The sequence below is a fragment of the Canis lupus genome, chromosome 27, assembly GCF_048164855.1.
Source record: "Canis lupus baileyi chromosome 27, mCanLup2.hap1, whole genome shotgun sequence".
NCBI classification, from domain to species: Eukaryota; Metazoa; Chordata; class Mammalia; order Carnivora; family Canidae; genus Canis; species Canis lupus.
In genome coordinates, this window is record NC_132864.1 from 43,308,203 (window position 1) to 43,334,846 (window position 26,644).

The 26,644-nt window shown below is 38.1% G+C and overlaps 1 protein-coding gene across 1 annotated transcript in view; it reads right to left on the minus strand.

The window, feature by feature from the left end:
- Positions 1 to 26,644, minus strand: part of PCDH15 (protocadherin related 15) — an 876,905-nt gene that overhangs the window by 38,147 nt on the left and 812,114 nt on the right. Inside the window, exon 28 of the mRNA XM_072803740.1 lies at positions 17,139 to 17,227. Coding sequence (XP_072659841.1) covers positions 17,139 to 17,227 — 89 coding nt within the window. The remainder of the gene's footprint in view (positions 1 to 17,138; positions 17,228 to 26,644) is intronic.

A 26,644-nucleotide genomic window follows, 5' to 3' on the forward strand; every position in this document is an offset into this window, starting at 1 on the left:
TGTTTGCATTAATAAACTCCTCCCCAGCCTCTAATTCATTCAAGACATTTAATGATATTGTGGAATCGTAAAGAAAGCAGATTTCTCACCAGTAATATCAGTTCACAAATCAAAAACCAAATACGAGCACACTGTTAAATATATGGCAGAAGGTGGCTATCTGTCCCAGGACCGGATTTTAATAATTTATGACTGCTGCGGTGCATTTACACATTGATTAAGCATGTTCCAAGGAAATCGTTTATATGTGCATAAACCACGTTTCCCTACAATGCAGAAACCTGTCTATTGAGCTTGTGTTGTTTTTTTTTTTCTGTATTTCTCGGAATATTGCAGAATCATGCATGACTAAGACTTCAGATGTGGAATGAAATATAGCTGTATTAATTCCTTTATAATGTCAGGGAATCATAAATTAATGAAGTCTAAATATGTGTTATGTCATTTAAAACATGTAGCAGTGTCTTCTCCCTGAATTAATTCTTTTCTCTTAAAAATTAAGAGATCCTCCAAAATGAAATATCTCTTATGATAAAGAAAAAGATATCCAAATGTGAACGTCTTCCTTATCTTTTCTAAGATAAATATATGTTAAATTAAATTTGAACTTTTTAAACGGGAACATTTTTGGCTCTTTAGCCTTGCTCTTCAAATGTACATGGTTACACTGGTGCATCCTAAAGGTTTCCGAGCTCACGATTTTTTTTTTTTAAATATGGCTTTCTAGTCCCTTACTTTGAACTGCCTCATATAAATTAGTACCGATGTTTAAATTGCCTTTATGTTTATGTTTTGCTTTAAATTATTAGTACGTCAAACCAATTCATACATATGGTTTGGAACCAAGTGTCCTGAGAATTTACTACATGTAAATTCATTAAGAACAAATTATTTGCACACTACCATACAGACACATACGTATACAGAGAAAACGTTGTTTATGTGTAATATCTGTATTGTGCATTTCTCCCTATATCAAAGGAGATGTCTGCAACGATATTTATATAGTGTTACTAATGCTTAGGTCCGGGTGGTATGATTTTGAGTGTGCCATAAAAAAGTTCATGAAAACTTTCCTCTTTATATTACATTACTTGAATTTCCTATAATGGGCATGAGAAAACCATGTAGTCATATTTTTAAAAACTCTTCAGCTTCCTATTTCCACTTCCCCAACTTCTTAAAAAAATCTTTTTTTTTTAAATTTATTTATTTATTTGAAAGAGAGAGTGAGAGAAAGAAAAGGAGGAAGGGGGAGGGACAGAGAGCAGAGAGTGGGCGAACCTCAAGCAGACTCCGTGCTAAGCACGGAGCCCGACTCAGGCTTGATCTCACCACCCTGAGACCACGACCTGAGCTGAAACCAACAGTCAGAAGCTTAACCAACTGTGCCACTCAGGTCCCCCCCCCCAAAAAAAAATTTTTTTGCCTAAATTTTCAGAGTTTAAAAATATAAAAGATTAAGTTGGAATCATGGTTTTTATTTTATTTATATATATATTTTTTGGAATCATAGTTTTTAAATAAATTTATAGCAACACTCAGGTAAGTGGTAAGTGGAAATTTTCATCCAATCATTCATTTATTTTCATTCTTTCATTCCATAGATATTTATTGAATGCACCCTCTGGTGCAGGCACAGTTCTAGACACATGGAATATATCAGTGAGCAAACCCACAATCTCCGACATCACAGAACTTGCTTTCTAACTGAGCAAGATAGACAAGATAATAAAATAATAGAATTGGTTAGGAAACGTCGCCATGTGAGCAGACTCCGAGGAGACAGTGAGTAAGGTGGACATTGCCGGCAGGAGCCTTCCAAGAAGAGGAAATGGCTAATGCCCCGTGTGAAGTGCCAGGTGTACAAGTGTGGCTGGAGCAGAGAAGGTGGGGGCAGATCACACAGGGCCTTGTAAAGGCTGGACGGGCGTTACCTTTTGTTCTGAGTAAAACCAGGATCCATTGCTGGAGTTTCAACATGGAAGTAATGTGTGCGGCCTTACATGTAACGGAAGCACACTGGCCGCTGGGTGGTGAACCATCTGCAGTGAGGCCAAGAGTAGAATGGGGGAAACAAGGTAGGAAAGACTTTATGGAGACGAAGAACTTACTACATGCCCAGTCAACTCAATAACTCAGAGGAAGAAAAGACACAACAGAATCCCTGATTATTAGCCACGCAAGAACCACATAGTCAAGTATTAATATCTACATATTATTAATATATAGATTAATTCATATTAATGAATATGAATATATGTCTGGCGACATATGCAAGAGGCATGGATCTTTTGAACAGATCAATACATGCAATGCTTAACTGCAGAAACACTTCCAGTAATTATCTAGTTGACCTAGAGAGGCTCTGACTTTTTGTGGTTGTTCATTTTGGAATTAGTCAATGTTTATGGATTATTCTTTGTTTAAAGAAAAGCATAAAGGAAAGACTAGAGCTCAGAGGTCAATTTCTGATGCTTCATTATTTCCCTTGAAGTGTCGACCTAGGCACAGAGGGCTCTTGAAAGAGGGTCCCACTTTTTTCAGAGAGCCGGCTGCTTCTTTCAGTTGCCTTTTGTATTGCACGTGGAGCACGGACCCCTTCTCTGCATCATCCTGTACCATCTGGGCTGTTTCCTTGCAAAGTCCAGTATTTCGTGTATGAGCAAAAGTTATGGTGGCAGTGGTATAACCAGAGTCTTACACGGCAGGCTATTAAAGCTGCCTGACACCTCAAGAAAACTGGGATTTATGCATAGCCACCAGGTACTATGTGATGATACAGTCTGCTGGTGCTTTAGGTCTACAATGTGGAGAAAAATGCACTCAACTGCAAAAATCAAAACAGCGAGAGAGAGGTATTTATTGAAATACGATATTCTGAGGGAGACCCCGCAGGCCTGTGGGTTTTCCACCGTGGCCCGCGCAGGTCTACCCCTGGCACATGAGCTGGGCCGTCCTGTTTTCCCCAGACTATTCACACAGTGGCTGCTTATCCCTAGAACAATCCTGTTCTCAAAACCAGCTGAACCTCAACCAGTCCTCTCCAGCTGACACCCTATAGGACATCCTGTCCTCTGTCCCCAGGGTCCTTGGGAGACTTCCATGCCTGGCACTTTCAAATAAGAGCTTCCGTGAACAGTGCTCTGCTTTCCTCCCACAAATTTCGGTCACCTGCCCTCCCCCTCCCTCTGGTGTTTTATAGAAGAAAAGTTTCAGAGATGGGCTGATATCACATTTTAGGAAAAGAAATCTAGGGCTCTGTTTTAGATTGGAAGGGGATGGGGCCTCTGTTTTATAATGTCCTGATTGCCCAGTGGTTTCATACCTGCCATCAAGTGCACACTGTTTGGCATCTCTAAAGAAATAATACTATGTGGACACCGAACAAGGAAATACACTGGAGTATGTTGGCTACTTCCGTCCCTGGAAATAGGGAGGAGAGTTCAGACAACAGCCCCGTGTACAGGTGGCAGTGTTGGATTTTACGGCAGCTCTTTGCTCCTGGACAACAGCAAGACGTCCTCCAGCCAGCTGTGTTCCTGGAAGCCATTTGTTGTACAACCATCCTTCTCTAAGCCATGGGGGGAAGCCAGGCACAGATCCTCCGAATTCCCATTCTTTGCCTCAGACATGATCAGCAGATGAACTGCTTTGTCCCAATGGATCAATCAAACAAACCAACAAACATTCTTGTTAACCAAATATCAGTTGAGCTTTGCGCCTCCCTTCAAGTTTCTGGATTCCGAACCATCTGCTCAGCCTCTAACAGTGGACAGGCCGCAAGGCCGCTCCCAGAATACCTGATGCTGGGGTAAGACATGCTCTGGCCTGGGTCCACAGACCTGTCACCCCATTGGCCTGCAGTGGTTTTTTCCTACCCTTGCTCATGCCCCCAATCAAAGAAAGGCTTTTTCTTCCAAACCCTTGTGTCCTGTGGAACCTCTGGGTCAGACCATTCTAGTGCAATGGTTCTCCTCCCTCGTCTCTTATGTCCTCTCTCTGCCCTTAGAACAGTCCTCAGAAATACAAGTTTCTCTTCCGAATCCAGATTTGTTTTCACTTGACACACAGGTAGACAGCTAAAGGAGATGGCTTCTCTCACTCCTCTGCAGTCTTATGCAATGAGTGCGTATTACCAGCCAAGGTGGGGGATATGCAAAGAATTTTTAGCAAACTACACTAGACTAATGATTACCCGTGATCCCCTTTCCTGGACCCGCTAGGTCCGCGGTGAAACAGCCATGAGGCCCCACATTTCCAATTGCATTGGCTGCTTCTCTTTCAATTAAGACACACAGACTCGCATCAGCACTGCTTAATTATAATTGAAAACTGTTCGAACCAGCTAGTGTGTTCGAAACACACTAAGTTTCTTCTGCCACCAACAATGACAAACAATGATGCGCACAGCCTAAGCGAGCCCCCCGCCGCCCACTGTGGTCATGAGCCGTCATCCTATAGGCTGTGTCCTGATGGCACGTGGAAGCCCAGCTCTCTGAGGGCCAGTTATTTCCATGACAGACTGTGCTGTCCATACCACAAGACTCGTACTGAGTCCTCATCACATACACGAAAAGAAGGCATCGACGACAAAGGCATTATCACCCCCATGGCCCATGTGAACTTTGTTGGGTCTTGGCTGCAGGGCTTTCCTTTCTTCCGCTACAACCCTCCTGATCTCAGTGGAGGCATTAGCCTGGTGCCCACCACGCACCGCTGAGGTGAATCAGGGCTCCTGTCCTGCCTCATCTTGCCCAAACAGGACTGTCGGGGACTCAGGCCAGGCCACTTTCTCTCTGGAGTTTGTTTCTGGAGTTGAAGATGACCCCGGAGTGTAAAATGGTTGGAACTCACTCACTGAGGACCTCTGTGCTCCTCAGCCTGATGTCACTCACTGCCTACTCACTCCCGCAGTCCTTGCTTCCCAGGCCCTGCACCTGCCTTTGGTCTTGACCTTTCCTTAGTGGATGTTCCTTCCTCTTACAGACACTGTCAGCTCAATAGCTTCCAGCGCAGTTCCCTCCACGGCCTGAAGCCTCAGCCCACTGCCAAGGTGTACTGCAAAGGTGTACTGCACGTGTCTCATTTTCCTCGTCCTGGTCTAAGTCATCCTGCTAGCCTCTCTTTGTCATTTCACTAGCCCTTTAATTTGCTTTCTGCCTAAAGTTGCCAGGTTGCCCATTAGAGAGTTTCAAAAAAGAACATGCACTCTGGAAAAATGTGGTCATTTATATTTACCTTGACTCTAAGTTCTTGGGAGCAACATAGCAACTTCAAATATAAATAGTATAAACAGATGTATAGCAGAATAGTACTTTTTCTTAAATTTTATTTATTTATTCATTCATGAGAGACACAGAGAGAGAGAGAGAGAGAGAGAGAGAGAGAGGCAGAGGGAGAAGCAGGCTCCATGCAGGGAGATTGACGTGGGACTCGATCCTGGGTCTCCAGGATCACACCCTGGGCTGAAGGCGGCGCTAAACTGCTGAGCCACCTGGGCTGCCCTGAATAGTATTTGATTATAACAAACTTTCTCCAAAGAAGGGATAGTCTTTGATCTTCTAAGAACCAAATATAGTGCAAATGAATTAATATAATAGTTACAGTCATTAAAACCTAAATTTTTATTTGGGGTTTATTGTTCTACTTTAGTTTAAAAGATCCGTTATGTACTCACAATACTTAGTAATATGTTACTAGGCCACCTCTAGACAAATTTTCAAAAACTGCAAAGTTCTAAATATAATTAATATGTACATTTTAGATGCATATAAATATACATTGTATATTTAATACAATATGTATTTTTATATGCATGTGTAATATGTATACATATACAATGTAGGCATATAATATGTACTCCTATGTATTTATATAAAATAAATACCTATGTATTTGCCTAAAATATGTTTAAGTGTGTTATATATATGTATTTGTATATAATTTGTTTTATACACATATAAATTTTTTGTGAAAATACATGTACATAAATAAATAAAAAAAAAAAAAAAAAAAAACATGTATATAAAACATTTTTTGCAACACCACATTAATTCATTAAAATTTAAACTAGTTTATAATTTAAACTGGTAAAAGTTTATTTAAATAGCTTTTTAAAATAATGTCGGGTAAATTAATACATTTTACGATAAATATTGAAAGGCATATTTAACTGATTTTTTTTTTTTTTTTTTTTTTTTTGTATTGTGTGAATAGCTTTTTCCTTTAAATCGCGAATTGAAGTCACCGATCATGAACCGGCTCACTTAACTTATTCTCAAGCCAAGTTTTTTTGGTAGATGACCCTAAATTTTAATTTACAACATCACTTTATCCAGTTACCTATATGCACCTCTTCAGTGAGTTTCAACTAGACATTGCATCATAAAAAAATTAAGTGTGGAGGCTTACAGAAATAGCTTTGTAGCTGAAGTAGGTATTTACTCATGGTTGATTTACCTTTTAGTTTTTACACTAAAATTATTGCAGCAGTCATCTTCTCAATTACCCATTTGGGCGAAGAAGCCAACCTAAAGCTACCATTCCACGAAGAAAATTTGTGTGTGAGGGAGCAGCCCACGCCCAAGAAAGGATGCACTGGATTTTTTAATTCAGTTTCCCTCTTAAGAAGCCTTGTAAAGAGGGAGTGGTTAGGAACCCAGGCTGCTGCTGCCTTTGGTTGGAGATTCAAATTAAACCTCTACCACTTGCTATCTGTGTCTTTGTGGACATTACTACGTCTCAAAGCCTTAGGGAGCTCATCTGTACAACGGGGAAAGTAATCAGACCTGCCATAAAGCGATCTACGAGAAGTTAATTAGCATCCACTAAGGGCACAAAACCCGACAAGTTGGAAAGAGCACGCAGCAAAGATGAGTTTTTTGTTGTGGTCCTTACAGAAACTCCTCGCATTTTCTGATTGCAAAGCCCATTCAGCCTTTTGATGAAGTAAATGGATTGCATTTAACTAGCAGCATCATAGGGACTCACCCCACATACTTGTCAGAGATTTGCAGAAGCCTGGCTAAAGCACCCCCAGGCACTACAGATGGCTGCAGGGACTCAACACAAGCTTTCCTGATATGCCTGTTAATACAGACCCTCAGAGACCCCACCCAGACCACTCCCAGGTAACATTTTAAGAACATGGGACACTTTGTACATCACACTCTGTACGTCCTATGATGTCCTTGGATATGGACATTCCCTTCCAATCTGGCATTTCACTCAGAAATGGTTTTGTCTTTACACCAGAAGTGTTGTTGTTTTCTGTTTTCAATTTTGTAACTTGTTTGTTTGTTTGTTTGTTTGTTTTTTCCTTGGTTTGGTTCTTTCACTCTGGCCCTAACACTATGAAAACCAAGTTCAGGACTCCTCTGGTGATTCTGTATGGCTTGGTCACATCATCCCTGTGATAGTCTCATTCTTGACTCTTATTTTTTTTTTTTTCTATTCTGTTTGCTTTATTTTAAGGCTCATGTTAATATATATTACTTTGTTTTATTGTATGCATCATTGTAAAATGCTTGAAATTCTCTTTGAATAGATGGAACATTAAAAATAATTGTATTTAGCATAGAATACAATTTAGATATAAATGAAAGTATCTAAAATCGCTGCTGATATAAATTGAATTTTCTTATCTAAACTTCGGTTAAAAAAAAACTTTGGTTGAATTTATTTTTCACGTTAAAAAAAAGCTGCACCATACCGAGAGGTAAATTGTGCACAAATTGGATAAAGTTAAGAGAAGAACCGTCTGTGTAATTAAGAGAATAGAGGAATTGGCTCTTGCTCATCAGATGTCGGAACTGAGTGGGTGCACAAGGAAACGATCTATTACCTTGTACCACAGGTTGGGTCTGATTATAAAAAATAATGAGCTGTTTGGGGCACCTGAGTGGCTCTGTCAGTTAAGTGTCCCACTCTTGATCTTAACTCAGGTCTTGATCTCAGGGTTGTGAGTTCAAGCCCCATGCTGGGCTCCACACTGGGTGTAGAGCCTACTTGAAAAAAAAAAAAAGTAAGCTGTTCTATTAGGTGAAATTTCTGCACCATGAAACTTAAAAGAATATGATAGAAAGAAGAATTTTGAAAGGAACAAATGCTCACTATGAATTTTGAAAAGCTTTATAAAGCAAAAGTGACTCATGTTTTAATGGAGTCACACATAATGATCTTTCACCCTACCTCCACATTCTACTTCTATTTGGTGCAAGCAAAATCTCTGAAAAGGAAAATGAACTGAATGGTGTGATATTTGGGAAAAGTAAAACAGAGGTTATGGCATTCTACTTGTTTCTACTTCTCTCTCCAGTCTCCCCAGTTGTTTTTCCAAAGATTTTTTGGATGAAAAGATAAGTACAATAGGAAGCTGGAAAATGCCTTTCTTCATTGATTTTGTGAATGGATTTTACTTTTGGAGTATAAAAAGCACTTTCCTCAAATCACAGGATAGACTATATAGCTCTGTATAAATTAACTTTGCCTTTTATTAACTGCCATTGAACTTTTTAAATTCACTTTAATACTGTGTTAATAAGTACCCATCTATCTATCATGTCACAAATCATAAGTTAAAATAAGAATACTAGAGCTAATATGCTGGTACCTTCATTATAATTGTCTTATAAATTAAATTGATTTCTCCCTCAATCAAAATCTAGTCTTCAAGCTTGCTATTTTCTTTCTTTCTTTCTTTCTTTCTTTCTTTCTTTCTTTCTTTCTTTCTTTCTTTTATTTATTTGAGAGAGAGAGAGAGAGAGAGCATGAAGGAGAGGGAGAAGCCTACTACCTGCTGAGCAGGGAGCATGATGCAGAACTCAGTCCCAGGACCCTGGGATCATGTCCTGAGCCAAAGGCAGACAACTGACTGAATCATACAGGTGCCCAGTTCAAATATTTCAAGCATTATTTTAAAATAAAAGTAAAATTAAAACATCCCCAATGGAGTTACAAGACATATTTTATTTGCTTTGGATTTTTTTCATAGTTTTCAAAGGTTTGAGAACAAAACAAAACAAAACAAAAAAAAAAGAAATGAAAAAAGAAAAAGAAAAAAAGAAAGAAAGAAAAAGAAAGAAAAGACAAAAGGAGAAAAAAATACTGATTCTGCCAAAATGTATCATGTAAATTTTACAATTAAGCCCATTTTTTTTGTAAATGCATATTGCTGAGAAAAATGGGAGAGTGGCACAATTATATATTTAAATTTTTCTAGATTACATGTACCAGATGGCAAATATTAACTGAGAAAGTCGATTTATTATCCCTCGGTACTTTTAATTTTTCCCAACAGGAACTAATATAGTTTTCACTATAAAGATTCTGAAATTTGTTAATGAACGAATGATGTGTATTCTGATCATTATAATACAAAACAAACCTATTGACAGCAGGACGCCAGCACACATCATTATTTACTGAATTACTATACAATGGAATCTTAAGAAAAAGTAAAGTCTAGTTGATAAGTCACTTGTTTTTGGTTAATTCTGCATGGAGGAAAATATACACATGACCCCTGAACACCACAGGTTTGAGCGGATCCACATATATATGGCATTTTTACAGGATAGTACCTTGAATGTACGTTTTCTTCTCTATGATTTTCTTACTAACATTTTCTTTTCTCTAAATTACTTCATCATAAGGATGTAGCATATAACACATATAACATATAAAATATGTGTTAATCAACTGTGTTTTTGGTAAAGCTTCAGTCAACAGCAGGCTATTAGTAGTTAAGTTTCTGGTGAGTCAAAAGTTATACGTGGACTTTCAACAGTACAGCATCCCCGAGCTCTAGGTTGTTTGGGGTCAACTGTATATGAATTTGGAAAATCCATGTGATATGAAATTTAAAAATTAAGAATTTACCCTAATATATCTGAAAGCTATTATCAGAAACAAAACACCAAGTCCTGTGAATTTGAGCCATTTTGACAGAAGTTTAATCTTTAATGTAAATAACTTATTCACATTGTGCTATGATGGCATACCTCCAAATATTAACTAAGAATTTAGACAAAATTGGGCATTGTAATGCTCACAAATAGGACACCTGAAGTGAGAGTCAAGGAGCAATCCTCTTTGTAACTATGATTCCATGTGTTTAGCTCAATACTGACATATTGAGGATAATTAAAAAATTTGCTATGACATGAAGTACAAACTGGACTTCAAATTTCTCTACTTTTCCACATTTCAAGGAATTAAGCATTAAAGATATTACTAGAATGTGCATGAGTAACAACATGAGACACTATTTTGTAAAAGTCTAATTGCATTCTGGGCTAGCTTCAATTCTGTAAAGAACTATGACTTCTTACCACAAATAGAAAGTAAGTATTTGCTCTCGCAAAAAAGAGATTACTTCTCCTTCTCTGCCAAAATAAAGCCCCAAACTGAGTATTTCAGAAAAAAAAAAAAAGCAGCTGAATTTGCTTCGTGTTGAAACAAAGAATCACCAAAGCTTTGAATAAAACCAAATCATACTTATGCTTTTTTTCAAGTAATAATGAATTATAAAAGTCATATTGAATATTAAGAAGTAGAATTTCATTTTATGTTAAGTTAGTGTTTTATTTTTATGCCCGGTTTCAGTTTTTATAGCTATTACATACCCATTATAGAAGATGTTGTTTTTGAGTTGTATATTAAGATGTCTATATTTCATTCTTTTAAAAATTAGATCATTTATGATGAGCTTCTGGTGATAACCTCCCCAGTTTCAAACACACAACCTTTTCCTAAGTACACTTAAAATCAGTGTGTGATTGCCAAGTGTGAACTTACACCAAGTTCATTCAAAATACAGCAGACAAGAAAGATGATGGGAAAAAAACAAATCTTGCTAAATAAAGTCAACGCTCACCAAGAACAGAATACCATGACTTTCTCACAGATCATGCTATCAAATTCTTCAGTGGCCAAATAAGAAAAATATTATTTTTATTTTTTCCATCAGCTCAGACCTCAAACCAAGGAGTCATTATTGCTTCTTGCTTTTGCTCACACATCTAATCCTTGACAAGTTTTAAAGGCTGTACCTGGAGAATATACCCTTGATCTAATCACCTCTCCTTGTGTCCACTGCTACCACCAGTCCAAACCACCAATGGCCTCTCCTTAGACCCCTGCTACAGACTCACAGCTGGTCACTCCATCTTCTACTCAACAACCTTTTAAAACTTAAGCTGGAACATTATTTCTCTGTGCAAAACTTACAGGCAGTGTAGGCCAAAAGAAATATAATGCAAAATATATATATATATAAATAAAAAATATATATAAATATATATATATATAATGCAAGTCACATGAAAATTCAAAAATTTTATTTTATTTTACTTTTTTAAAATTTTTATTTATTTATGATAGTCACACAGAGAGAGAGAGAGAGAGGCAGAGACACAGGCAGAGGGAGAAGCAGGCTCCATACACTGGGAGCCCGACATGGGATTCGATCCCGGGTCTCCAGGATCGCGCCCTGGGCCAAAGGCAGGCGCCAAACCACTGTGCCACCTAGGGATCCCAAAATTCAAAAAGTTTAGTACCCACATTAAAAGATTAAAAACAAAAATGGTGAGATGAATTTTAATATGTTTATTTCACTTAATATATCCAAAAATTATTATATCAACATATAATCCATCAAAAATATTCATGATATTGTCTCTCTTTTGTGTGTGTGGGGGGAGCACCAATTCTTTTAAATCGGGTGTGTATTTTTATACTTAGATCACCTTCCATTTGGACCTGCCACACCTTTCAAGGACTCAGATGCCTAGTGGCTACTATACTGGACCATCAGCTCTAAGGACTTTGTGTCTCATACAGAGTAAGACGTTAAATCCTCCAGCTGGCTTGTGAAATCCTATATACTCATTTCCTATCTCGATAGGACAGCCATGCTCCTACAGCTGGGTTTTCACATCAGCAGTATCCTCTCTCTGGGAAAACACTCTCCCCACATCACCCCCCACCTCCCTCATCAGAGTAGCCACATGGGTCTCTCTCTTAATGTCTTTCTGCTTAGACCTCAGCTGATAAGAAGGCTTCTCTCAAAAAAAAAAAAAAAAAAAAAAAAAAGAAAGAAAAAAGAAAGAAAGAAAAAAAGAAAAAAAAGAAGGCTTTTCCAGTCATCCCATATTAAATAGTACCTTTCTTCTATCATTTCATATTGCCACTTGTATTTTTGTTATTGCCCACATATTATATGTTATATATATAAATAATGTTATACTTTTGTAAATATTTTTAATAAAATTAATTAAATGTTTTAATTAAATAAATTAAATTTAAAAATAATTATTTTTATTTCCTGTTTTCCCCCAACAGAATGTAAGCTCCAGGGGAACAGAGACTTTGCTCTGTTCACTGTTACATCTCCAGTGCTTGTTTACAACCAGTAACTACTTTTTATTTAATGAATAAATTTCCAGCTTCACATATGAATATTAGGACTTAAAGAGTTTAATTGACTAGCCTGATACCTCCCAGCTGGTCACTGATGGGCCAGGCACTTGAGTCTAGGGTTCTCTGAACTCAAAAGGAATCCTGGGTAGGGGGGCAGTTAAGACATCACTTAGGAAGTTTACATGAGATGTTCCTCAAGGTGTTTTCTTAAAGGAATTTGAATAGAATAAATAAGTTTTTTTTTTCTTCTATCTGGAGAGTATAACACTCTAAATTATGACTTGGCAAGCATACAGGCTAAATTCAGACTATTATATGTTTTTGGAAATAAAGTTTTACTTACACTAGTACTGTCATTAAAATCATAAGTATTGTTTTTATTTATTTTTATTTACTTATTTTTATTTATTTATCTTTTTAATGATTTCATTTATTTATTTGTGAGAGACCCAGAGAGAGAAGCAGAGACACAGGCAAAGGGAGAAGCAGACTCCTCGCAGGAAGTCTGATGTGGGACTTGATCCCCAGACCGGATATCATGTCCTGAGCCAAAGGCAGATGCTTAACCACCCAGGCGTCCCAAAAGTATTGTTTTTAAATTACTGTTAACATTTAAAAACTATAATGGAGAAATAATGTAGTAAAAATGTAAATAATACTATAAAGATTGTTTTTAAATGTATTATTGGTCTACTATCATTAATATTTACAATATTAATGTCTGTCCTTTTATAAATGGTGTCCTGAACTCCCACCTCCAGCTCTAACTAAGGAGACCATAAGAATGATCCAAGCTAACGTATTTATTGATTTACCTTTCCATTTGACCTGTCCCTTCAAGGCCAGTCTTTATTACACTGATTTAAGAAAATATAAGTGCTAGCATATATTGTTTGCTGTTTCATAGGTTCTCTTTCCAAGAGGCTTCATAATTCTCCTCCTAGAAATGTACATCTTGGCTAGATTTCTAAGTATGTTTTGTAACCTTAATCCAAGGAGCTGTAAGTTACTTACACAGGTACATTTCAGATGCTGTATAAATATATCATGGAGATGGGCCCTTCTACATCAAATCAACGCCTACTTCAGTAAAATCCTACTATCACTGAATATTCATTTTGCATTTAGAAAGTAAGTGAAGTATTTGAGCAACTCTGTGACCTCAATGATCATCCCAATCTCTGCTGTACCACCCTGTTTCTAAAAAGTCCTTCAAGTACAGTTTTCAAAAATGCCATTTATGCAGATTCTTAAAGATTTACATTTTAGAATCCCACGCTTCTTTTACTCATTTGGGTTCCATGAAGAAGCAGAAGGAGAACAGAGACACGGATGCAAGCATTTCCTACCTTCTTCTTCAGACACTGTTGCCAGTGGTTTGCTAGTAGGTAGAGTTTCCCAATCCTTACCCTAGCAGTCATTTATCCCACTCCTTAATCTCAAGAATGTCTAAGTAAGAGAAACAAAAGGCCCAGGAAGAGATAAATCCTAAATTCCACCTAAATACTTCAGAACATAGACATGAAAGGCCACCTGTGAGCACAGATTCTCAATGGAACATGCTAAATACATTAATGCAATTTAAAAGAAATATGTTTCACCAGAAAGGCCCATTGGTTAATTCTATAAGCCCAAAATATCAAAAATGATAAAACAATTTTCAGCGCAGGGCCATTTATGCCAATTCCAGGGGAATGGGGAATAATCATCACCATCACTATGACAACACCCATTTAAAGGTGCTTTCTGTTTTCTGGGCATTGTATTCTCTGCCATCAAAGGATACAGATCCCCTCTGCGAAACCTTCTCCATCATGAAATGAATGTATTAGGCCATTACATTTTTCTTGTATCGACCCTCCCAGTTTGCACTGATTTTACCCGTACTGAGAAAACTGTGGATTTATGATCTGGCCTCACGTACAGGGCTGCCTACAGGAAGAAATAAAAGTGATGATCATATGAAATTCAGGTTCCCCACTTCGTAGGGTAAGGATGTTTCATGGGATACAGAAAATGGCTTTGGTGATGGTGTGACTTGCGATCTGAGAACGTCTACAGGGAATGGGGGTGTTGGTTAGCCTGGCCACTGGAGCAATGAACTCCTATAAACTGTCATTCTGGTGTCTACTTCCTTACATGTGTTTTTCTTCTTCCTCTGGCTGCTAAGGTGCTGAATCGTGTGGAATCAGATCTAACCGTTCTTATCACTACCACTCGCAGCTTCCAAATAGGAATCGGAAAAGCTACACATCTTATCAGTCCAATCATATGACGTTCCGGAAAAGGCAAAACTATGGAGACAGTAAAGGATCGGTGGTTGCCAGGGGAAGAGAGAAGGGAGAGATGAACAGGTGGAGAGAGGACTTGGAGAGCAGTGGATCTACTCTGTATGGATACTATAGTGATAGACAGATGTCATTACAAATTGGTTCGAACCCACAGAATGTACGCCACCAAGAGCAAACCTAATGTCAACTATGAATTTTGGGCGATTGCCATGTGTCAGTGTAGACTTGCTGCTTGTAACACACGTGCCAGCCTAGGGCCAGATTGATAGTGAGGGAAGGGGCCATATGGGAATTCTCCCTATATCTTCTGCTTAATTTTGCCGCTGCAAATATAAAATTGCTCTACAAATAAATTCTATTTTTTAAAGGGATCACAAATTTTTGTTATCTAAATTAACCCAGATTTTTAAAAATCTACGATAAGGAATCAGGTATGTGCCTGCTATGCTTACTGCACTAGTAAGTTCCAGCGTAATTCTTTCACAAAGCAACGAAGATGGTCATCATTGTTCTAATTTTCAAGATGAAGATGTGTGGCCCTAAGTGTTAAGTTTCTTGCTCAGAGGTCACACAGCTATAAGATTGCAACTTCTCTGTTTGAATCCATAATCTGAGCTCCATACTAAACTACCCTCTTTGGGTAGAATGGAAAACCTGGGATCTCTATCTCAATCCTCCTGACTGGGTCACTAATCTCATTTGTCAGAATATCTGTTATCCATTGAACAGGCACAATTCCTGTGGTCCTCAATGGACCCCTCATGGGGTCCTCAACAACCCCATGATATTAGCTTTATTATTTTTATGAACAGATAACTAGAAATGGTGATGCAGTCTGGGGAAGGGGACATTATTTGCCCCAGCTCGTGTTTCTAAACTAATGTTACAGAAGCCAAAGCCCCTTTCACAGGGATACATTTCTCTCAAGACTTGAAAGGCGCCTGGTTTTTCTCATTCAGATCTTCATTTCCACATAAGAGGGAAAAAAAATATAAACTCCTAAGGAATTATACTTCTTTGTTGTCATTTTTTTCAGCTTTCATAAATTTTGTTTCAGTATGAGAAAGGGGAATCATGATTCTACTTGTATAAAATTTTCATTCAATAAAGTGCTTTGGGTGCCCACTCTATAACTGGAATTATAACAATGAAAGATAGATTTCCTAACCTCATTAAGCTTGTACTTTGGTGGGAAATTGACATATAATGAAAATATTAGATAATACTGTGAAGAAAAATGGAGCAGAACAAAGGGCAAGAGGTTGATTATGGTTGTACCACCTTCTTGATGCTACAATCAGACAAAGCCTGCTTCCATGGATAACATTAAAGTGGCTCAGAGACAGGTGTGGTTCCTGATTTTCTCAGGTGTAATCAGCTATTATTTTAACAGACACTAAATGTGTATAAACCTATTTGCAGAAGTAGCTCAGACACTGCATAATTGATATTCCAAGCATAAACATTGAGAATGACTTTCTCCATAGGACACTGCCCATGACACGGAAAGGTTAAGTTGTGAAACAGCAAGAAATAATTGTTACAGAGCACATATGTTTTCATTACTGGAGAAGCACTCAAGCTTCCATCAGTGCTTTACCTGTTGTATTTGACACATAATTACAGAAAATTTAGCTGTCTGATATCTGAAGCTTCTTCTGGCAACTTGGAAATGAGGGATACTTTGCCAGAGAGAAGCAGTGATGATTGACCTCTGTCAGCCTGAACTCAAGGGGAGACACAAAATAAGTAAGCGCCCAACATAAAAATTATGAAATGATGTCAGGCCAGGTTAGAAGAGCTCAGAGTGACTTAGAAAGGCATTTTAATCATCCTCTATAGCATTCAGAATATTAGAGAACTGTAGCTTCATAAATAGTCACGACTTTGAGTCAACACTGACATGTTCGGTGTACACAGATCAAAAGGTACAACGTGGCATGTATTCAGGAATAATTCAAAATGTATATTGTTTAAAATTAGTCTTCATGGTTTTTGAAAGAATAAGCTTTAGCCACCTAGATACATCACTTTGAGAAATGGCATTCTCTGGACTAGCTGGGTCGCTGAGATAATGAGCTTTTTGAATAATTTGGGGCCGCAAAATCAAGATATATACTCTAATAATGAATGTTAGGATTTATTTCTTATATGCAGGGTTTTGAGGTTCTGTTGAGGCATCAGTCAAAGCATCCTGAATAATAACATCTTCACACATCTACTTTTCATACCTCCTTGAAGGCACTCTCGGAAGCTTCGCGTATATTAAATGAAGCCATCTGTTTCAGGAAAAGGGTAAGCTGAATTATTAAGATGGTGTTTTATAATATATGTTTGATCTGAACCTATAATGATTAAAAGGACCTAATCCCATAAAATTAGAGGCATATGAAAATAAATATATAAGAAACACAAAACCATTACTCTGTGAGATCTTCAATCTTTTTTTCCACCAGAGTCGGGGGCACGTTCGAAACGATGACCTGCATGTCCAGCTGATTGACCACGGAGACCTGGAGGGAGGAAAACCAGAACCCATTCAGAACCAGTTCTAGCACTTCTAGAACTAAAGCGTTGACATGTCCAGTTCTTCCCTACTATGCAGAGACCCCAGGCTTCCCCATTTTAATGTAGGAATAAATGACACTTTTAGTTACACAGTGTCTACTCCTTAATGGGGCAGGTGGAGACTGATGGACTATGGCTGTTGTCTAAGAAGTTCCAGGACCCTCAGTGACTTCCACTCTGCTTGGTTTGTGTGTCTTTGTTTTGTTGGTTATTTTCTAAGACATGGAAGAAGGTATGCAAACTTTCCTAATTGGGATATTTAAGGACACCCAAGATAATGGATAACACAGGTTTTACAATCTTGAGGGATCACTTATCCAGTGTGACTATGAAGTGGAGATATGACTAGTTAGAATAATTCATCCTATGGGGAATCATCATATATAGTCTTCATGTCTGCTTTAGTCAGGTCTATGTTTGTGTGAATAAAGAGATCACATTTACATATGGGACTAAAATGAGCTAATTTAGCAGCTGTTTACAAATCAATTCTATTCCGCTAACATTTACTGAATCCTTTCTTTAGAAAAACGGAAAAATAGTATCTATTCAGTGTGTATGACCTATCACGTATTTTTTTCCTCAATACTCTATAGTTTTTCACTCATTTAATTCTAAATACCACATATCAGTCAGTTATTATTACCATTCCACTTTTTATTTTGTTATTTTTATTTATTTATTTTTTAAAAGATTTACTTATTTGGGGAGGGAGCAGAAGGAGAAGGAGAGAATCTCAAACAGACTCCATGCTGAGCATGGAGTGGGATGCAGGGCTTCATCCCAGGATCCTGAAATCATGACCTGAGCCAAAATCAAGAGTCAAACACTCAACTGACTGAGCCACCCAGGTGCCCTCATTCCACTTTTTAAATAAATAATAAAAAAAAAACTAATAAAGAGACTTTTAATATCTTAGACCAGATTAGGTGCAGGCGAACTCAAGAATGTGTGTTCTTAACTATTAACCAATATGGAGATAGAAAATGTAAAGTTAAATCACATATTTTCATACACACACATTATACACAACTGAAAAATGTATAAATGCATATTCATCAGAACCATGAACTGAATGTTCTGGATTAACATATTTAGCACCGCACATCTGAATATAATTTATACTAGGGGATAATTTCATATTGGCATGTATTTTTAATATAGGCTTTAGGTTCTTTACATAGGGTTTCCCATCAATACCCTATCAAAAGTCAAAAAGTCAAAGAGCTTCAAGGACCAGGCAAGTAGCTTAAATGGGGGAAGTAGCCAAAAGCAGAAAATGATAGTGAGAAATGGGAGTGTGACAAATCAGAGATCCCACAACTCATTTCTAATGAATATTGCCACCTGAGAGAAAAGGTCCAGATTTGCTGAATCTTTGTATTTTTCAAGAGAAGAAAACCAAAATATTACATGAAATATTTCAACTAAATAGAAATCTTTCAAACTATGTGTGAGTCTCATAATTTGTGCGAACAGACTATATTAAGCCAGGGGTCTGTCTGCTTTCCATGTAGACTCAAACAGGTCACACCGCCAGTTCCAATCCTGTACCTCTAGCTCACTATTGCCATCCAGGTCCATGTGTCCAAATTTCCCACAAACATGTACATTGATCCCGATTATGGCTTTAGAGGAAAAAAATAATCTGACTTCATTAGAAAAAGGGATTGACACAATTTTTGTGTAACTTTGTCTTTTCTTATGGGTCCTGAGTAAAAAAAAGAGACGGAGGTAAAACTGAGGTATCAAAAATACATTCTGTTTACATTTGACCAGAATTTCTTTTTTAACCTGTCACCAGACCTCATCTTATGGCCTCTGGAGCCCCCAGAGGTGCCAGAATCATGGCCTCAAGACAAAGGATCCATCCTCCTGGACTGGTGCTGAATTGGTTCCTAATTCCACTCTCTGACTGAAAGGCTCCTGGGTGATGACATGGGTCATGGGTGGGCTGAGCAGTGGAGAACATCAACAGAATACTGGAGAAGGGAAGAAATGAACAAGGGTAGTTATTCCTCATATATGGTTCCTTCAATAGAGGGTTGCCATGGCCATCCATCCTGTAGGGTTGTCCACTCTGAATATAAGAGGTTCGGTAAGCGTTATCTCCCCCTGACTTCGTCAGGCCAGGAAGTTCTAACAGACCCTTGTCCCCATGATCCTCCACTATCTCTTATTTCCTTGCATCCACCCTCCATAAATTGGCCTTTCATGAAACCCTCTTCAAATTACCCAGTCAGCATATACATGAATTTCCTGCCAGATTCTTACTAATACAGATCCCCAAAGTACAAGCAGGTATCTGGAGTATGAAATAGAAAGAGGGTTCACTTTCCCAATCTTATATTAGATGTGAACAAACGTGAAGTGGGCAAGACACTACGTAGGACAGGACAGGAGAGATTCAGTAGTCATAGAGGATGACCAAACTCGAGTCCTCAGACCATGGTGGTAGAAATAGGGTTTAATGAAAGAAATTTCCTAAACTGAGGATTCTAAGATAACTAAGAATTTTCAGAATTGGCATGGAACGGTGACTTCTGTGTACCTGCCACTTTTGCCCTCTTCAAATGCGAGTTCCTACTAGATATCCTGTTTCTTCTCCAGCATCTATAACAGGTGAATATATTTGTCAGATCGCTGGGCCACCAAAAATTCCTTCTGAACCTGGCAAAGAGGACAGAATGCAACAGCACAGCTGTGATCCAGGACTTTCTTCTAAATGTGGGGAAAGGAATGAAGTAGATGACCGATAATCAGAAATACAGACTGTGGCAGAGGCTGCTTAGCCGCTCACCAGCTGTTTCTACTTTCCTACTGAGAACCCAGTGAGAATGGATTTCTCAATCTCCTTTGTAGTTTAGTGGAGCCATGGGATGGAGCTCTGGCCAATTTAAAGCGGAAAGAAAGGGATATTCTTAAATCTTCCCCATGTGCAAACCTCCCTTTTCCTTCCCAGTCTCAATCTGAATAAATAAGCGATAAAAAATGTCAAAGACGCAAGATGGAAGGAGCTTGAGTCCCTAAATCTCCATTTTCTGGAATGCGATCAAAAATACCACCCAACCGTGTATATTCTTGTGTCCCGTGAGAGAAAAATGACTTTGTTAGGTTAAGCCCTGAAATTCTTTGGGGTTTTTGGTTACAAAATCAGCCTACCATGACAAACACACAAGAATCTATTATGTATAAGTATTAGATTCTTACTAGATTGTAGGGCTATGGAAAACTAGAATGTTAGTTTTATGTGGATGCAGGGAAATGCTAGTATTTCCTTTTATATAGTTGTGTTTTGAAGGTTTAGAAGCTCATTTACAAGTAATCTTTTTGGAAAGAAGTCAATTGATGTGCTAGGGACTCTATTTGGGAGCAAAATTTGGCCTTGATGATAGTAATAACTCTATCATTTGTCTTTTAAGAACAGCTGGTACTTTCTCTTTATTCAGAAGGATAAAGTACTTACTTAAGATAATTTTTAATTTGCTAATGAGCTTTGAGGCCATATTCTACTGAACTAACAAAATGAATTAAGATTTAAAATCCTCCAGGGGTGCCACGGTTGTTCAGTCAGTCAAATATCTGCCTTCAGCTCAGGTCATGATCTCAGGGTCTTGGGCTCAAGTCCCAACTCGGGCTCCCTACTCAGTGGGGAGTCCACTTCTCCATCTCCTGGGTCTCTCCATTGCTTGCATGTTCTCTCTCTCTCCAATAAATAAATAAAATATATTCTTAAAAAGATTTAACTTCCTCCAGAAAATATTAAGCTTAATATTACATACTAAGCTTACAATTTATCAAAAAGATTTTCTGATCTTAACAACTTTTGAAGACATACTTTTGCATTCTTAAGATAAAAAATAATGTAGTTAAAATTCTGATATAATAGATTTAATGTAACTTCAAAAGTATTTATCTCAGACTAACCTATAAATAGTTACTCTAAAATTTTAAAATTTCCTTCAAGTATAATATATGATTTATGGAGAACAAACACATTTTTCATCATGTCGACCAAGAGAATAAGCTAATATCATTTAAATTTTGATCTTTCAAATGCTACATCTCTGAATCTTGGCTTCATCTATCATCTGGAAAAAAAGGTATTTAAATGTTTAAATTCCTAGATTTTATTTAGGTTACTTTTCCAGAAGTCTTTATGCAAATATTTCTGGAAATATACATGTCAATTTATTATACCAACTATAATAATTCCACTTATAAGATTCTACTTTAAAAGATTTTTTTAAAAGCATATTTCTATTATTGTTGGAATCAATCTCTATAATGGATTAAAATTACAAGAGACAGTCTAAAGAAGCAAACAGTATTTGTGATGCAAAACGTTCTAAAACCAGAGGCTGCCAGTTTACATATTCTATTATTTCTAAGTCTTTTTAATTCTCCCTCATAAATTTCTTAGCTTTCCTTTTTTTCCCTTTCTGATTATCCCCATAGAGTTTAGACAGTGGTGTCCAATGGAAAAAAAAATAATGTAACTCACATATACATGCCAGATATATAATTTTAAATATTCTGGTACCGACAATAGAAAGATGAAAAATAGTGGAAGTCATTCAATAATACACTTATTCCAATATATTAATATATATTTATTCTCACACATAATTAATACAAAACAACATATTAAGGAGACATTTTTATATTTTTTATACCAAATCTTTGAAATTTTGAAAGTGTATATTTTATACACTTTATATAACACATTTGAATGTGACATAGCCACATGTCAAGGGCTCAGTGGCCACACAGGACAAATAACTCACACACTGGTCAGCGAAGCTCTAGAGGCCCTCACCATCTCCTTCTTAGACTGGTCACTGTGTCTCCTGAATAGTCTCTGGTGCAATATCATTTCTCTTGAAAAGGAAGAGGCAGCTTAATAATCTTTTTTTTAGAGAGCTTTGTATAGTCTTTGATACTACACAAAAACTCAAGTGGTAGTCTAAGATTAGTTTTGATGTGAAATTGAAAATTGGGTTCACTTCTGTTAAAACCCACTTCTCTATCTTGCACTTTGAATGGATCTTTACCCACAATGATATTTTAACATCATGTATCAGTCATTTGGAAAATACTGGTTCATTGAATAACGAAGATTTTTCAAATATTGACACATTACATTACACAATATCAAGAAAAAATCACATTCCTTAAAACGACCACCCATCTCATGGTCTTTAAGTAATGAGAAGCGGTCAGGCTTACAGTGGTGAGTGAATACAGGTTTCCAGTATTCTATTTTGTGCTGTCTCACTTTGTTCATTTTTGTTTAAATGCCTATCAAATATTCAAGTTCGAATAATCATATTTTATTTCTTTTTTTTCAAATAAAAAGCTATTCCTTAAAACACCCCAGGAAATTCAGCTTACATTGTGCTTTTCCTTGAGACTACCATCATACTTCCTTTTACAGCAGAAGTGCTTTTTGCATACTTCCCATTTCATTACAGAAAATTTGAAAAGGTGTTTAGTCAAGAGTGGGGATTTGTTAAAACTATTAAGTTTTACTACATGAGTAAGGGCACTCTTCAGGCTTTTTTTTTTTTCCTCTTTGTGTATGACTATGAAGGATACAATGTGATGCGAATACAGTATAATAAAAACCAAAAAATGTCTTACCATTCTCACTAAAAGAGTTCTAAGCCTACTAAACCCTGAAATGATTTGTGAGATCCTCAGGATTCCAAGGACCATACTTCAAGAACTGCTAACCTACACTGTAAGAGAGAGGCCGTTCATACATTGAATAGGCATTGAGTGCCCATGATACGTCAGGCATTATTCTGGGCACTTGAGGTACATCAGGAATAAAACAAAATCAAACAGAAAAAAGAAACATCTTCATGGAGTTTTCATGGGGAAATATGAACATAAATATAGGTGCATTGTAAAGAGTTAACAATAAAGAGGTCTGAGGTGATACCATAGGCTGCAATACTAAACTGGATGATCTGAGCAGACTTCACTGTGAAATACATCCTTGCAAATATTTACAAGAGATGAGGGAGCTAGTCATGAACACGTTTGGGGAAAGAATATCCTACTCAGCAGCACTGCAAAATCCCTAAGGTGAGGACACGTCTGGCTGTTTAGAAAACAGTAAATTGGACAATATTATGGGGTCTGAGTGGGTTAGATGCGGAATAGTAGAAATTAGATCATTGAAGGCCTTCTAACTATAGAAAGTAGTCTTCTGAAATGACTTATTCTCTGAACGAACGGGGGAATATGACAAGATTTTGAGCAGGGAAATTACAAAACCTAGATTTCCTTTTAAGGGATGCTTTGGCTGTTAACACTGGACTTGAGTAGGGCAAGAGCAGGAAGTATGGGGGCAATTTAACAATTCAGGTGAAGTATGACGGTGGTTTCAACCACACTGTATCAGGACAAGTGTTGAGAATATGCAGATGGTGTATAGAAACCGTATGTAAACACAACAGTTTTTACTAAGGAATTCAATGTGTGGTTTAGGAGAGAAAAGAATCAAGAACTTTTTAGCCGAGGGAACTCAAAGATGACCTGATTATCAGTGAAATTGAGGCATTTGGAAGGACAACAGAGGGAAGAGATGTGATGAGGAGCAGGGGATCAGTTCAGGAAACATTGAATAGGTATCTTTGTTAGACATCCTGGTCTTCCTGTTGCATGGGCACATAAATATACAAATTTGCCCTTCAGAAATGAGCTTTGGGGCCAAGACATAAATGTGATATTTTTTAGAATGTTGATACCATTTTACAGTTCTGGTTACTGAATGAGTTCACCGAGTCAGTGGTATAGATAGAAAAGAATGTCTGTCGAAGAAACATCTATCTGAAAAGGTCAGAAGAAGAAAATGAATCAGCAAAGGAGACCGAGAAGGGATAGCACTGAGGTAAGAGATGAACAAGGGAGAATGGTGACCTGAAAGCCTCGTGAAGAATGATAAATAGTTAAGTGTTGCCGATGATCAAATATGATGTAGACTGGAACAACCACTGTGTTAGTGACACGGGAGTTGTGGATGGTGGTGACATAGAAGTTCTTGGTAAGTGTTGGGAATGGATTTATAATTAGAGATAAGAGAGATTGCATGGTGAGAGATTAGAGTTCACTCTGGTAGCAAATTTTTTCTGGAATCAAGAGCATAGCAAGGGAGTGGCAGTGGATCCCTGGGTGGCTCAGTGGTTTAGCGCTGTCTTCAGCTCAGGGCATGATCCTGGAGTCCCGGGATCGAGTCCCACATAAGGCTTCCTGCATGGAGCCCGCTTCTCCCTCTGCCTGTGTCTCTGTCTCTCTGTATGTGTCTCTTGTGACTAAATAATAAAATCTTAAAAAAAAAAAAAGAAATGGAGTGGCAGTTGGAAGATTATGTATTTTTTTTGGAGATAGGAAAAAAACATGGTTATAGGAATAATCAAATAAAAGGGAGACTGATATTGCTAATGAATAAGAAAAATGGGAGACTTGCTGAAACAATATCCTAGAGCTGGTGGGTAGGAAGTTATCTGTCATACAGGTGGAAGGAATGAGAGAAGCATAGAGAGCTCATCTCAATGAGCGGGAAAGAAGGCAAAGAATATATTGACAAAAATTCTGTTATGTAAGTAGATTGAGTGTTGAGGGTCATAGAAGTAGCCTTCTAAAAGCTTTGATTTTATTTTTCAGTAAAATAGAATGCCAATTAATTAGGCAACAGCAAGGGTAAGGGAATATTGGAGGAATGAATGGCAGGGGTCCTTCTAGGAGAGAAGTGTAGATGGAAGTATAGTGTGGTTACTGGACCACATAAGTGTCACTTGGGGGCTTTCATCACTAATCAAAAGCAAGAGTATACTTGGGGCATCTGAGTGTATCAGTAGGTTAAGGGTCTGCCTCGATTTCAGCTCAGGTCATGATCTCAGGGTTGTGAGATTGAGCCCTACATCAGGCTCTGTGCTCAGTGAGGAGTCTGCTTGGGATTCTCTTTCTCCCTCTCCCTCTTCCCTTCCCCTCTACTCTCTCTCTCTCAAATAAATAAATAAATAAATAAATAAATAAATAAATATTTTTTTTAAAGAAATATTTTTAAACAAGAAAGTCAGACTATATAATTGCATGTTTTTGCAGACACATTAAGAGTGACTACAGGGCAGGAGACAGGAGAATGTTGGAATTAATTAGAGTCATGGTTTTGCCAAATAGATATGATGTTGGGAGAAAGGGAAAGGAAATTGAATTCTGATGTGACTGATTGGTTATGATACTCATTACCGTACCATAAAGCTAGTAAGCAGGAGAGGGACACTGAGTGGTATGGGGTCGTTAAACTATATTACGCCAGATAGTTCCTGGTGGAGACTCAGAGCACTGGTGCTAGTGGGACACATTCAGTATAACGTTCAGAGTGGGAGGTTTGAAATGGAGGCTACAGAGGGGATGCATTGACTGTTAACAGCAGAAATCATTGGTTTTCAGTGGTTGCAAGAGAGAGTGGGTAAAGCCATTCATTGCAGGAAAGGCATTCAAGGAACTGGAAATTCAGAATACGGGAGGAATCGTCTGTGTGTGTCATAAAGTTGCCCCAAATTGGGACAATGGAATTTCTGGAAATGGTAATAGCTACCAGAAACTAAAGTCCCTGAGTGTATTGGGGATGGATGCATGGTTTGGGAGATCACAGCAGTAATGTCAGGGAGGTGGTGAGTGATGGGGCAGACGGGGAGAATGAAGGCTGGCTTCTAGGGAGACGAAGGCCGTTTCTAGAAGCAGCCCTGTCGTGCACGAGGGTCCTCCTCTGGCAGCCTGTGATCTGCAGACCAGGACAAACAGAAGCAGAAAAGGAGGCAAACAAAGGCCCCTGCTCCAGAAGAGAGCCCGGGAAGCAGTATCCTCAGGGGAGAACCAGATTCTCCTTAAGCAAGAAGGTTTCATCCAAATTAAACATCTTACCTTCACTCACTCCTACTAAAGATTTCCCAATGCTTTCTCACTCTGTGTAGGAAGGAGGTCCGGTATCAGGGGAGCCACCTGCTGCAAGTCCAGCCCGCCTCTCATTCACTCTCCCAGCCTCCTCTGCCAGGCTGAGTAAACACCTGTTGTGTCTTCAGGCTGCCATCACTTCCTCTTCCAGCACATGCTCTTCCCTCCACATCAAACTCCTATTTCTCTCAACATCTCCCTTCTCTATTTTATTTTTATTTTTTTAAAGATTTTACTTATTCAGAGAGAGAGAGAGAGAGAGAGAGAGAGAGGCAGAGTCACAGGCAGAGGGAGAAGCAGGCTCCATGCAGAGAGCCCGATGTGGGACTCGATCCCAGGTCTCTAGGATCACACCCCGGGTTGCAGGCGGCGCTAAACCACTGTGCTACTGGGGC